Source organism: Antedon mediterranea, chromosome 5, assembly GCF_964355755.1.
Source record: "Antedon mediterranea chromosome 5, ecAntMedi1.1, whole genome shotgun sequence".
Lineage (NCBI taxonomy): Eukaryota > Metazoa > Echinodermata > Crinoidea > Comatulida > Antedonidae > Antedon > Antedon mediterranea.
Genome location: NC_092674.1, coordinates 29,716,542 through 29,731,774, shown reverse-complemented (window position 1 = coordinate 29,731,774; position 15,233 = coordinate 29,716,542). Strand labels below are relative to the sequence as shown.

Below are 15,233 nucleotides of genomic sequence, written 5' to 3'. Positions count from 1 at the left end.
AATAAGGCACCGAAAATAAAAACAATTATTATTTATATATTATAATATATAATATAATCTTGTACACAGATCTCAGTAGAATTGGCATCTGACAGCAAAAACTTCATGCAAGACTTGGCAAAGGTCAAAGTTGCAGAAATGAAAGGGTCACAACTGCTAGCTGTCCCCTCTCATAAAGCGCCTACAAAAATAACACCACCAGCTAAAACTGATGCGAAACATCAAAAGGACGATATCTCTGACTTAGAGAAGCCTTCAAATGAAATGAGTACTCAAAAAAAAGGTCATAGTTCAGTGGGTCGTGGTCAACCGAGTCGGATTCCGGTCTACCAAGGGCGTCATGTAAGGAATGACACTTGTGGGAGATTTCAGCAAAAGTCTGTAGACGAACATAATGAGATTTATGTAAAGAAACTACATTCTGGTGTTCAGAATCCAATGCAGCAGACACCAGCAAACACTCAACCAGAGGTGTGTATGAGCTTTTAACCAAATTGTTATTTTTTTCCCAGTACCAATTTTTATTTTACAAATCTTGATTACAGCAAAACATCTGTTCTATTTATTTTTTATTTCAATTTACCAACAGTGAATCATTGTCACTAACAGGCTAGTTTTTGATAAATTACATTGTTTGTGTTTGATAATAACTAATTTCCCAGATAAACCTTGTGTTGGTGATAACTGATATACTATGTTTTTTATTATTATCTCATTTTCTGCTACCAGCTGATGACGTTGCATTGTCTACTTCACATACCAACTGGGAGTGGCCTAACTTTACAGGGAATCGCACCATTAAATCATACCAAAGCACACCCAAAGCATAGCTCAGGCATTGGTATAACAGGTAACCACAGAATATATATATAAATCCAATACTGGCACCATATATAGGCTGAGCCAGTTATATGGGACATGGTACACTGTGCTTGTGGTGTAAATATATTTAAGATATATAAATGAGGGAGTCTGACAGGATTTGAACCCAGAATTCTGCGATTGATATACATTTTGTGCTGCCTTGTTCATTCAGGTTTTGGTCGTGATAACGTTACGCGCAATACCTATCTGGTATGTCGAATGTTCTGGTCCGATGACGTTGTGAATTCTAATGTCTGTTGGGGAACTACTGAACCTGATTATGAATTTCTTCAAGTAAGTATGTCATCTTTAAGTATTTTTTTGTAGCTCCCTGCCTCGTTTATTTCAAATGGTCACCATTGTTATTTGATTTTATAACTTTGTTTTCATTCTAGATTGCACCTGTACTTGTTTCGCCATCATTGCTTGAAAGAACCAGAAATAACTTTATGATTGTTGAGGTTTGGGACAAGAAAACTTCTGCTGAAAATGACCAGGTAGTAACATCATCAATAACTTAGCCATAAAATCTTAATTAATTGTAAGCATATTTGGTTAGGTTATTGAAAGGCTTCTCTTCACAGTTTTAATACAGTATTTCTCCTATTGTTTCTAGCTTGTTGGAATAGTAAAATTGCCTCTTCATCAGTTTTATATGTCCTACAGAGATCCAAGAATATCAACAGCAATGCTAAAATCAAAGGTACATTCATTATATTATGTGTTAAGCCACACTATCAAACTTTATGTGACAAAATAATGTGATGTGCCCATATATGGACATGATGATTCCATATCACTACCATATTTGGTACACTTTTTTTGTCAAACTAGTTTAACAGTGTAGACAGAGCTTTACTGTATAAATATATAAATATGCATTTAAAGTAATAAAGAAATGAAATGTTGATTATCAATTATTGCAAAAAAGTCTTTTGAAGAATTTTATGGGTTATCCTTGACGTCAATTTTTTTATTTATTATGTTGTTGATTTATGTTTCCTGTATATATGCATTGTATTTTATCTGTAATTGTTTTTATAATGAAATAATCAAATCAATATTTTCTCACTAGTTTCCAGTTGTGGCTGTTGATAGTTCTCTGCCAGTGGTTGACCCTTTCACTGGGGTCAAGTATGGGCAGCTAAAGGTTCTCCTATCGCTAGGGTCACAAGGCCAGGTAAGTCAACACCTTTTTAACTGTAATGATATTACTACAGACCCACACAGACTGTGTCAATTGCTTTGGCTAACATCCAATAATGACTTAATTTACATAATACTGACTAATAACTAAATACAAAACCAAGTTTTCATTAGTTGAGAGAGGATAATTGTTCTATTTTTTATTTTTTTTTTTAACTGAGACTGAAAGTGACCTAAAACAGCATCAAAACTGTTATTGAATTATTAACATAATTTGTAAGATGTTTGGAAAGAAAGTTTTGGTTTTGTTGTTATAGATATCTGAATTACAGCGGGTGAAACTAGACAAGGAATCAAATGTTCCTCTTCCAGATAGACCAGACCATTTTCTAGAAAGGTGAATTAGAATAGAATAATTTTTTTAATTAATACAATAATACATTACCGCATATAGTCCCAGGGGCCTGTTTTTGAAATTTGGTGAAAATTAGGTGGTGGGAGTACACTCTGGATTAACAATGGATTGACAAATTTTGTGCCTAAATTTATCCTAAATGGGGGATGGGATTATACTTGAACATTGGATTATACTACTTAAACAGTAAAAATATAGGGTTGTAATTGTTTATAACTAACTACTGTGGAGTAGCTTTGCGTCAGGGTGTTGGTAATTGGTCAGATGTTTGCGTAATTGGTACTTTATTGCTTGAGCGGGATTTGAACCCACAACCTCCAGATCACTGCCTCCACATCATACCTTTAGGTTGCTGGCTAGGGGTTAGATTCAAGCCTAAGTAAGCATAACATAATTTGTTATATTGTATTCAAAAACACATTTTTATTTGACTTATAGGGCTAATGTCTTAGGGACCGATGACTCCACTTCAGGAACACATATGATAGGTAAAGAAAATTCTTTTAAATACAGTTAAATTTAAAATGATTGATATTGTAATAATGATCACGAGAGAAATAATAAGTTCATAATCAAGAATATTTAATTTCCAGAACACACATTTGAAGTTATAGTTGAAGGCATACGAGGGTTCCCACAATTCCAAGATACTGTGTGGGGAGAAGCTGACTGCTTTGTTCAGTATCATTTTCCATCATTGCTCCAGCAGCCACACACCAGTCAGCTAATCAAACATGGTAAAGATGATTGATTTTTAGTACACATTCAACAAAACTTGTTATACTTATCGAATACATTGAATGGACCCTGTAGACAATGGGATTGGACTTGGACAATAATCAGGTGGTGGTCTGACTAGCATGAATGGGCTCTCCAAAATCTCCTCACCATTTATGATAATTGTTTATTTATTTTAGCCCCACCATCTCTGAAGCCTCATAGGACTGCTACAACACTATGCATACCAGAACCAATGTTTCATGATATCTGTAGGCACAGACTTGTGATACCAAGCAGCATACCAGTACAGAGAGAGCTACTTACAGGTGAGGACAATCAGAGTGATAAAGAATGGGGTGATGAAGATGAAAGTAGTCATTAGATTGATAGTGTTGGTAATGAGTGCCGTAGCCACAAAAAAATTAAGTTGTGCGGTGATTACATAAAAATAATTGTCAAAGGCCTCTTTAGAAAAGTGGTCAGGTTAAAACCTTACCAACCATACTTGTGGCTATGTCCGGCCAAGCAATTATGATGATAGTATTAAGGACAACAAAACAATCATCTTCATTTCTTAATTAGATTATGATATGACAATAGTGTAAATGTTATTTTGTTGCAATAGCTTGTGCAGGTGTTGGTGGAGGAGCAGGAGGTATTCCTTTTGAAGTCTGGTGTCGATACTACTGTCCTAACATACGGGACCAAGTATTAGCTAAGGTAATTTTAGATTTCATAGACAGAAAAATCTTTTATATCTTCTTTAAACTGGTTGACCTTTTTGTACAAGACTCATCTTCCAGAGTACACAACTTGCAAAATACCGATAAACAAAGCACAAAAAGCACCACCATCCACACATAATTGCATCATTGTTTTCCTGTTCAATATTCTCACCTCATCTTTCAAATGGGATGTTAAGCACACCTATCACAGCATACTCTTACTTTATATAGGCTACCCTACCTCTTGCCAAGTTGTGTGCAATGGTCACCATGCAGAAAAGAGGCGAGACATCAGTACAGAGTTTCTCGCTACCGTTAAGACCACAGCTGGAATCAGATGAGAATGATAGTGAAAAAAGAGCAAAGGTAAAACTCAATTATTTAATTTATTAGACAATCTGAATATACAATATATTTTCAGTCATGGTAAGTTAAAGACCCCTTTCCTGCAAATTTGGACGTTTTTTGGAAAATAATACATATATATCAATTTAAAAACATTAAACCATGTCATTCCTTGTCTTAAATGTACGTTTTATGGTAAATTATGATAAAAAGTGAGAAACAATGCACTACCTAAGTAGCTCGCGGCGATCTACCTCTCGTGGACGGTCTTATGCCTAGCCTAGCTAGGCTTAGTTTTGTAGGCTTAGCTGGTAAACATCGGTAACGTACGAACATCGTACGCTAGCTATATACCTAGCCTGACGTTGTATAGTTGCTGCATTAATTGTCTTTCTATTTTTGCCAGACTTCGTTGATACAAATTGGGGAAAACCCGGTATTTTCGCTGAAAAGTTAGGAGTCTTCCATTTGTTTTGGCCTCACGATCGATCGAAAAGTGGGCAAATTACAGGTGAAAAACAACAATATCAATCCGCGCGCAATGCATTTTGGGATTTATAGCGGGCCGCTATAATTATTAGAATCAACTTATTTTTCACATTTTTAACCGTTTAAAGACGAAAAAAGTTATCGCAATAGGACCATATAGTATTATTTTTACATTAAATATAGTTTGTGATCTTAAATTAGATCTAAAAAACGTAGGGAAGGGGGCTTTAAGCTCTATCTACGCTATTAAACTAGTTGGACCAAAAAAGTGTGATGTGTTCAAATATAGTAGTGATATGCTTGAATGTGGTATGATATGATGACATCATGTCTATATATAGGTACATCACATTTTTTTGTCGCATAAAGTTTGATAGTGTGGACAGAGCTTTAAAGTTTAATGTTTTGAACAGTTTATTTGAGTTTCTTTAGTAATTTATAATACATTTTGTTTGTTTTTTGTAGCTTCACGATGCAGGCCTTTTGGATATTACTATTAACTACAAGACCAGCAACATTAAGACACCAGCTGAGCATGGCTTAAGCAAGCCAACTGGCTCTCAAGTCTGTATTTCTGTTGGTATTCTCAGGGCCTGTGGACTTAAGGTAATCTTTACTACTGTCAAAATGTTAATGTTTGCTTATATACATTTTATAACTTTATATATCCAAATCTACAACTTTTTTAGGAAACCAAAATTGTCTGTATGTATACTATACATATATGAGTATATATATATTCTTGTTCTGGTGGAATTTGCTCTGAAATTTATTTCTGAGTGTTTTATGTTTAATTTAGCTTTTTTGCTTATATTATTTGTATCTGCATTGAGATCCAGCCACTGATACCAACAGATTTGTCATATTTTTCAGTAATTTCCTTTGGATTGATATATTCTTGTTTTTTGATTTTCTTTTGTTTACATTAATTTGATGATTTGTTTTATCTTTGTTTTCAGGCAGCAGCAAAGTCGGTTGCTAGGCATGATGCTGGGATGCAGTATCCTAGCGATGTTGGCGTCAACAGCTACGTTAAGGCTGTCATGTCATTTCTTTCAAACGATGTAAGAAACTTATACTTATATTTCATGATACAATAATATTTTTAACAACAATATTTATTAATTTAAACGGCATAAGATAAGATAAGTTTGGTTTACTCAATGATTTGGCAATAATGAAGAAATTCTTTTTTTTCTAGGAGATAAGAGTAACTCAGAGTGTAGCCCGTAATTTTGCACCAGAGTTTGCTCATTACGTAGACTTCCCTTGCCCATTATGGTTTAGTGAGGAATCTGAAGCAGGTGGCATCAGCCTAGCTGAAGTGTTGGAGTCAGGTGACATAACATTCCAGGTGTGGCATCAAGTACCAGGATTCAAATCGGGTAAGTCACCTGATTATTTACATGTTGTAAGTCACCTGATTTTCTGCATGTTAAAGTCACCTGATTTTGCCTATTGAAAGTCACCTGATTTTTGCCTATTAGTGATTACTATTCTACTTTAATTAATTATATTTTTTTTTCTGAAGATCTTGATGTGAAGTCACTTGATACAGATGTAAATAGACCAGTAACAGCTAGAAGACTGTTCTCAAGTTCTGGTGACATTTTGCTTGGGAGCTCTACAATTCCCCTGAAACGACTACTAACCAGTAAAACTGGTAAAGTTTAAATCTATTTATCCTCTGTTGCCATTGTAGTCTTCTGATCTACCAGAAAACTTTTTTTTTGCTGAAATTTTAAGATCATTCTTACATTATATTTAATTTATTTCTTTGCTATAGGAGTAAAGGGCTGGTATCCTCTGTACATACCACCACTAGGCTGGGACAATGCATCAGAAGCTATCCAATCATTGCAGCACCAGGAGCAATATGCTCCTAAAAGTGCCTCGCAATCTCCTAATGATAGAGTAGGTGGAGGCCTAGAGGTTTTGATCAGTCTAGCCCACCAGCATGATCAAGAAAAGGTGATCCATGCTGCTCGTAGCCTAGGCTGGGCTCCTGATGATTCAATGCAGGATATGGAAGGGTGGCCTAAACAAGGTAAGCAACATTAATAAACATTAATTAAACATTAATATGGAAGGGTGGCCTAAACAAGGTAAGCAACATTAATAAACAATAATTAAACATTAATATGGAAGGGTGGCCTAAACAAGGTAAGCAACATTAATAAACATTAATTAAACATTAATATGGAAGGGTGGCCTAAACAAGGTAAGCAACATTAATAAACATTAATTAAACATTAATATGGAAGGGTGGCCTAAACAAGGTAAGCAACATTAATAAACATTAATTAAACATTAATATGGAAGGGTGGCCTAAACAAGGTAAGCAACATTAATAAACATTAATTAAACATTAATATGGAAGGGTGGCCTAAACAAGGTAAGCAACATTAATAAACATTAATTTTGATATAGTGTGTATTTTATCTTTTTTAATGTTTTTCTTTACCACTACCATTCTTACTCACTACATATGATTTTGATTGGTGTTTAGATGATCACATGATGATGACATCACAAATTGACATCAACGTAGATGTCGCGGTGTTCCCTGTGATATGTGCTTTGCGTGCAGGCCAGACACAAATAGACAAACATGCCAAGGCCTATATTAGATACAAGTTCTATGATAAAGGTAACTTAACACTTTTTAAAAACCTATTCAACAGCAAGAACATATTTCTTGGATCTGAGGATGTTTGCTTTATTACGAGATAATCAACTCTAGTAGATAGACTTCTGTCTATGCTCTATATGTAGTAAAAGATACTCAAAGATATGGTAGTGATATGCCCAAATATGAGAGTGATATGACATAATTATGTTCATATATGGGCACATCACATTTTTTGATAATGTAGACAGAGCTTTGTACAGTGGTACTGTGTTTGTGTGCAGATTATGGTACATATCATTGCTGCTGTGGGTTGTGAAATACCCTAATATAATATACCATTTCACCTTGATTTATATTCTCATTATTTCAGCTGCTGTGTTAGCAACTTTGAGTTACCTTGATGATGAAGATGGTGAGAGTCTACAAGCAGACATGCAGCATAGTCACAGGTTCAGGTGTCACTCAACAGAACCCTTTATATGGTAAAATACCTCACTCTACAGTTTTCACGCAATCACAATATTGAGTATCATTATAGGACATTAAATCCTTGGTAAAACATGAGAAAAAAATATTACATTTTGATAGCTCTTTAAATTTTATCTGTAGGTATTTAAAAGAAGAGCGTCTAGAAATTCAGTTGTGGATTAGTTACAATGATACAGTGGATAATCAGACTCGACCTAGACAACGAGACAAGCTGATTGGTTGTTCTTACCTTGACCTTTCACCTCTTGCAAGAGAATTCAGAGAGACTCAAAGAATTGGGTATGTTATGTGTATTTTCATTCATCTATGTGACAAATGTATTTGATTTTTCACAATATTGCGTATATCTAAAAAAAAATTTGGAATGATGATAATATTAATTATTTTTTTAAGTGGAAGGTATCCCGTATTCAAACCAGGAGCTGCTTACCTTGGGGGCGCTTTCCTTAGAGTACATGTCACAAGAAAACAGACGAGACAGCATAGGCAAGATTTCATAGTCAGTATTTATTTATTTCAATACGATAAAAAACCTATATATTTATATTTTGTACACTATACACAAATTGTTTATATGCATACTAGAAGTTATTAATTACTTTGTTTAACGTAGGACGATGAAGGAACTATACCAGATGACTTTATTGCCAACGACCGACAAAAACAACGCAAACAAGAAATCAAAGAGAAACAAAAAGAAGAGGAAATCAAGCAAAGGGAGAAAGAAGAAACAGAAAGACTACAAGCAATTGAAGAGGAGAAACTAAGGAAAGAGGAGGAAGAGAAATGGAAAAGACGACCAGTACGTGTTCATGTTGTGGTTGAACAGGCCATGCATATTGGCTGCCATACTGATACGTGAGTTACTGTGGTGTTTAGGTAGAGAGTATTTTTAACAGAAACATTGCCAACATTCAAGGAAATATTCCAGGGTTGATGCCATACTTGTATACTTGGGGCTCTTTAATATGTATGCTATGAAATATAGGCCATATGATGCCCTACATGAATGTCTAATCAAGTACTGTTTCATGTCTGCAGGTTGAATACTTTCTATGTATCATATCAAACAACAGAAGGCATAATCACATCACCCTCAGCAGCTGGATGCGACAGGATTACGTGGGGCTTTGATCATGAAGCCAAAGTCAACAGAGATGTTCTCGAAAATCAGGTTTGTGATTTCTGTATAATTCATTTAATAATTTATTTTTAGAATGATTGTCATCATTGGTTTTAGCCCTGTCTACACTATCAAACTTTATGTGACAAAAACATGTGATGTACCCATGATGATGTCATACTACCATATTTGGGGACTTAATACATTTTTTGATAGTGTAGACAGAGCTTTATACAATGCAAGATTATGAAATCAAATAGATACAGTATATTCATCTACAACTTTGATTATATCAGAGCCATACTTAGCTTCAACTGTAGGATAAATTCTGCCATGCAGTAGATAGCCTAGAGTCCTATTAGAACATCGCAAAATATCATCAGCCGAAAAAACCTAGTAAGCCTGTATGAACATTTTTCTTGGATCTGAGGATGTTCACTTACGGGATAATCAACTCTAGGATGTGTGCTTTAATATGGGATAATCAACTCTAGGATGTGTGCTTTAATATGGGATAATCAACTCTAGGATGTGTGCTTTAATATGGGATAATCAACTCTAGGATGTGTGCTTTAATATGGGATAATCAACTCTAGGACGTGTGCTTTAATATGGGATAATCAACTCTAGTAGAATAGACTACAATTTGATTGATGAGTTCTCTATGTAGTAAAACAAAGACACTCAGCTATATAATACATTCTGCCATTCAGTAGGTAGGCTACAATTCCTTAATGAAGGCACTTTACATAACATGCACCTTCTCACTGTATAGTAGATAGATAGGATAGAATCTCCTAACGTGTGTACTATGATGGCAAAGAGACACTCTAGCTAATAGATATGCTAGGATCGTGTATAGTAGATAGATAGGATAGAATCTCCTAACGTGTGTACTATGATGGCAAAGAGACACTCTAGCTAATAGATATGCTAGGATCGTGTATAGTAGATAGATAGGATAGAATCTCCTAACGTGTGTACTATGAATATGATGGCAAAGAGACACTCTAGCTAATAGATATGCTAGGATCGTGTATAGTAGATAGATAGGATAGAATCTCCTAACGTGTGTACTATGATGGCAAAGAGACACTCTAGCTAATAGATATGCTAGGATCGTGTAATAGATACTACACTGCAGAATACCATTTGCTATGATAGGTCTGTATAGGATAGAATCCGTGGAATAGTGCTCTATGATACACTTGCACAGTGTGCTTATTTCAATTTAGAGACACTGATATTCTGACCATTTATTCTGGTCTTAATATCTTTGTCAGAATTATGTTATTACCTAAAGCTCTGTCTACACTATCAAACTAGTTTTACAACAAAAGTGCGATGTGCCCAAATATGGTAGTGATATGACATCATGTCCATATATGGACACATGTGCACATTTATTTGTCACATAAAGTTTGATAGTGTAGACAGAGCTTTACAACAAAGAATCTTTAAATTATATTAAATGATAATTTATTCACTTATATTGTGCAAATTTCATCAAAACTGTGCATATTTGTTTTACCATTTCTATAATTACTTTTTTTCTAGAATTTAATATTTAAAATTTGGCAACAAACATCTAAAGAGCCGAACACAGCTAATGACCGTGTGTTAGGATTTGTATCCGTTGACCTTTGCCCTTTGCTAGCTGGTTTTAAATTGATCAATGGTTGGTACAATATCATGGATTTCAGTGGACAATGTCAGGGTCAACTCAAGGTCAGTATAATGCTTGTTGTCTGTTGTGATTTTATAGTAACTCTCAATTGTGTTACATAGAACAAAATAGGTATTAAACTCCACGTGTATATAGTACCTTTAAAATATACTAATAGTGTTATTTTTTGTTTTAGATTGGTATTTCACCGCTGGAGAGCATTTCTCCACTGAAGCAACCTGTAAACCCAACACAACAAAGTACCATGATGTCACCAAGGCCAAAAACCACCAGCTTCCAATCCAGCAGCCAATACACTGAGTTTCCAAGCCATTTAGTACAATACCCTGAGCAGACAATACAATGTTGTGACTCAAAATCGACAGAACCGTCGATCCAGGAAGCCTCGCACTTCGAGGATCATCTCAAGAATGTACGGCAATTTCATGAGTCACTCCAGCAGAAATTAGTTGATTTGGGCACCAGAGAAAAAAGTAGAAGTCAACATACTCCCTCTCTTGGAGTTCTAGGGTCTGATACATCGACATCTTTTATGATGAATTCAAAATCATTTTTGAGACGCAGTCTTCGGTATGTTTTCCTACTTATTCAAGGCACAAAAAATGTTTTTGTATCGTATTAATATATTTCCATCTTAAAATTACCCAATACTATGATAAATTAGTACGTTTCTTTGTAGGGATAACTTAGAACAACTTGATATAATTCAAGAGAATTTAAAGAAAAAGCTCAGGAGAGATCAGGTACAAGGAAGAAGTCATCCAGAAGATTATGATGATTCTGAACAACATCGGTCACAAGGAAAGAATCATAAACACAGGCAGTCTGATCTAAGTAGAGGTCAGGCCAGAAGTCAAATAACATCCAATCATATTAAAGAAAAGAATCATGTACAAGATAATTATCCTGAACTGATAACATCAGGATTTTCTCACTTTGAAAATGGGCAACAGAATCTAGGCAGCACAAACTTTGAACATCATGATGCTGATGAAATGAATGATAGATTGGTAGACGGTTACAAAGATGATGAGCCATACGGTTCAATGAGATCTCCAGATGAACGAGTGAGATCTCCACAATCTCTGGAAAACAAATCAGATAAGAATGAGGCAGAAAGTTGCATGAGTGCTCCAACCACTTATCCTGTCCCAACAGGAGAGTTAATTAACTTAGATAATGAAATTAGCAACCTTAATAATCCAAGGACGTTTGAAAGGGATTCATCTTCTAATATACATTATGAAAGGCTGGAAAACATTGAAGACTTGTTGCCTGCTAGGCCACCACCCAGTCATTGGGATCCACTAGAACAGAAGACTGATAGTGATTGGGACAGTGGCAGTGATTTTGAGGAAGTGATCCCAAAGCCTCTTAATGATATCTCTTCCCAAGAATTCAGTAATTTAATAGTTCCTGATAAGGTTGACAAACACCAATTTAAAAATGTGGATTTTGATGAAGATATTCAACAGCAAACATCAAGTTTCAATCAGCCTTCAGATTTAAAAAATGGCGGTAAAACCAGTAAGCCAGAAGATGTTTTACGAACGGCTAAGAGTGAGGAAGATGTAGGAAATACTTGTGGTCAGCAGCGGCTTGACCGTGACTCGAGCTTCATTGTATTGAGTACAGACTCAAGAAGCCAGCAAGACATCACTGACTTGCAATCTGAGAATCAACACATTAATGATCAAAATGTTGATAGACCACAAGAAATTAGTTCAAATAAAAATGGTTGTGGTGAAGGGGAATATGGTAACGATAATGAAACAGAAAATATTCCGGAAGGTCTAACAGACCACCAAGCATTGGAGAATGACCACCAAGCATTGCAGAGTGACCAAACATTGCAGAGTGACCACCAAGAATTGGAGAGTGACCACCAAGCCTTAAAAGATGCTGCTGGAAGTGTAAGCGGTGAGGAAAATGCTGATGATAATGATTCGGTTGTCATAACGATAAACTCAGAAGAAGCTGCCATGCAAAAAGATCGGTTTGAAAGAAAACAAGAAACGAGAGCTAGTGAACCGGCACGGTATCCTTTATTTTGATGTATTAATATAGTTATGTAAATTTAAACAGTAGAACTTCTCCTTTATAACAACCATAAAGGCACATTTTGTATGTCCCACAAAAGCGTTCTACTGTGTTGTCAATACAATCAAGGCAATCTGACAACAGGGCACTGAGCTTGCCAAGATAGGCACTCTGTGGTGTGCGGTGTGATACTGATTGTGTCGCAGCCACAGATAAACCCTTTGATCTTTGTTGTTAGATTGCCTTGTTACTATTATACTGTATTGTGAGATATGGTTTCCTTAACCATGCGATTCAGACAACAACCTGTCCTCATGCCCAACTTCTTTCTGCCACCTGCTGATCTGGAAGCCTCGATGAGAGCTTTAAGAACAGCAGCATCAGTACTGCCACAACAAGCTGTACAGGTACAACTACCAAAAAGGACATTTTGATTTCACTTTTTGTTTCGTTTTAATTATTGTAATTTGTTTATTTCAAGTAAAGAACTCTCATCAACTGTTTTGGCCTTTTTCATTTAAAGTTTTTCTTGTTTCTTGCAGCCTCAGAATCGGCAGTATTCAACATCAAAGGCTGCAGCTGTCAATGAGGTTGCTGATAGGTTGCACAAGCCAAAAGATCAAAAAGATCCACCAAGACCAAAGACTCGAAACAGACCTCCAACAGCTGAAGAAGCAAAGAGAATAGCTAAAATATTCTCTGCTAAATTCTCAACCTCTTGACTTATAACTTATAGTGAATACTTAAAATAAGTATAAGAACCCACCTTTGACTCTTTGTATCATTCCCTATTGTAAATAATTGAAAATTCAAGGCGTTATATAAATTTTGTATAATATTGTAAAATACTCTATGTATATAATATAAATACGAAAAAATGTACAAAAATATATCATTAAACCATGACCAAAAAAAATGTAGATTTGTGTTTTATTGTTGTATGTAGTAAATGATGAGTTGGGAGCCATTTCACATCATTGTATTTAAATTCCAGCTCCGACATGTGCATCTTCGTATAGTAGTGGAGTTCTGGCTTTGTGGTTATGATGCTAGGCTACCAATCCAAGGGTCCTGGGTCCTGTCATGTCAGGATTTTTTTAATGACAAATTACAACTCCACTCCCAAAGACTTGTAATAAGACTTTGTTTATGTAGAGCATCTTGTGAATGTTTGTCTTGTGAACAAGATTGCCAACTTTAAGAAGGATAGTGAATTAATTCGCTTATGGTCATCCTTGGCAATTTCCCTAAATATATGAAAAACAAAAACAATATACTGTCACCAATATCAATTACAAACAAATATCTTTGATTATTTTGCGTGTAATTCTGTTTGCCACTATATGACGTACAGATACAGTATATGTGCAGTTTACACTGTATATGACGTACAGATACAGTATATGTGCAGTTTACACTGTATATGACGTACAGATACAGTATATGTGCAGTTTACACTGTATATGACGTACAGATACAGTATATGTGCAGTTTACACTGTATATGACGTACAGATACAGTATATGTGCAGTTTACACTGTATATGACGTACAGATACAGTATATGTGCAGTTTAAACTGTATATGACATACAGATACAGTATATGTGCAGTTTACACTGTACAGTATATGACGTACAGATACAGTATATGTGCAGTTTATACTGTATATGACGTACAGATACAGTATATGTGCAGTTTACACTGTATATGACGTACAGATACAGTATATGTGCAGTTTACACTGTATATGACGTACAGATACAGTATACAGTATGTGCAGTTTACACTGTATGACGTACAGATACAGTATATGTGCAGTTTACACTGTATATGACGTACAGATACAGTATGTGCAGTTTACACTGTATGACGTACAGATACAGTATATGTGCAGTTTACACTGTATATGACGTACAGATACAGTATATGTGCAGTTTTGCAGTAAATATGAACAGAATACAAACACTGTATTTATTGTGACTGATTTTTCTTTTAATTCTTTACCTGTTATGCTGCATTTAAGTGTAAGCCCTGTTAATCTTGTACAATTAATTTAGATTTAGTTTAACAAAACAAAATAAACACATAACATTATTTGGTCCATTCACAAGCCTGTATACACCATAGGCTCTTATTATGTTTTACTTATTCAAACAATATACAGTATTATAAAATCATCATCCCAGCACCAGGGTTACTTAAAGTCGGGTTATATTTTTTAAAAAACATTTACTACCAAAAAAAACAGAAAATAATAACTAGAATCAAACAACAATAATCTGAAATTATAATAATTTACATAAAAATAAAGTATATATATAAATATTGATAAAATACCATTTATTTGTGAGGTTGTTTGATTAGGTTGAATACAATGGGACAATTAAGGTGGAAATGTGTTAAAAATATAATACAGTATTATGCTATGTCTATACTGTCAAACTTTATGTGCTATTGACATAATGATGTCATATCACTACCATATTTGGGCATATCACTACCATATTTGTGCATATCACTACTATATTTGGGCACATCACACTTTTTTGGTCAAACT

At 35.0% G+C, this 15,233-nt stretch overlaps 1 protein-coding gene across 1 annotated transcript; it reads left to right on the top strand.

Annotated features, from left to right (window-relative positions):
- Window positions 1–58: 58 nt before the first annotated feature.
- On the top strand, window positions 59–13,576 carry LOC140050359 (C2 domain-containing protein 3-like). The gene is made up of 28 exons (XM_072095516.1): window positions 59–471; window positions 730–850; window positions 1,037–1,158; window positions 1,260–1,361; window positions 1,481–1,567; window positions 1,940–2,044; window positions 2,328–2,407; window positions 2,864–2,913; window positions 3,019–3,162; window positions 3,343–3,471; window positions 3,771–3,865; window positions 4,102–4,236; window positions 5,170–5,310; window positions 5,664–5,768; window positions 5,906–6,089; window positions 6,236–6,367; window positions 6,491–6,751; window positions 7,214–7,354; window positions 7,707–7,818; window positions 7,946–8,104; window positions 8,219–8,324; window positions 8,439–8,683; window positions 8,867–8,999; window positions 10,506–10,676; window positions 10,811–11,205; window positions 11,315–12,673; window positions 12,974–13,082; window positions 13,218–13,576. Exons 1-28 carry the CDS (start codon window positions 106–108, stop codon window positions 13,395–13,397), a joined length of 5,469 nt encoding a protein of 1,822 aa, XP_071951617.1. The 5' UTR covers window positions 59–105; the 3' UTR covers window positions 13,398–13,576.
- Window positions 13,577–15,233: the final 1,657 nt, after the last annotated feature.

Coding starts and splice junctions, on each gene's coding strand:
- LOC140050359 (XM_072095516.1), top strand. CDS start 106: ATGCAAGACTTGGCAAAGGTCAAAGTTGCAGAAATGAAAGGGTCACAA. Junction 5,311..5,663: donor TCAGGGCCTGTGGACTTAAG/GTAATCTTTACT, acceptor CTTTGTTTTCAG/GCAGCAGCAAAGTCGGTTGC. Junction 8,105..8,218: donor AGAGAGACTCAAAGAATTGG/GTATGTTATGTG, acceptor TATTTTTTTAAG/TGGAAGGTATCCCGTATTCA.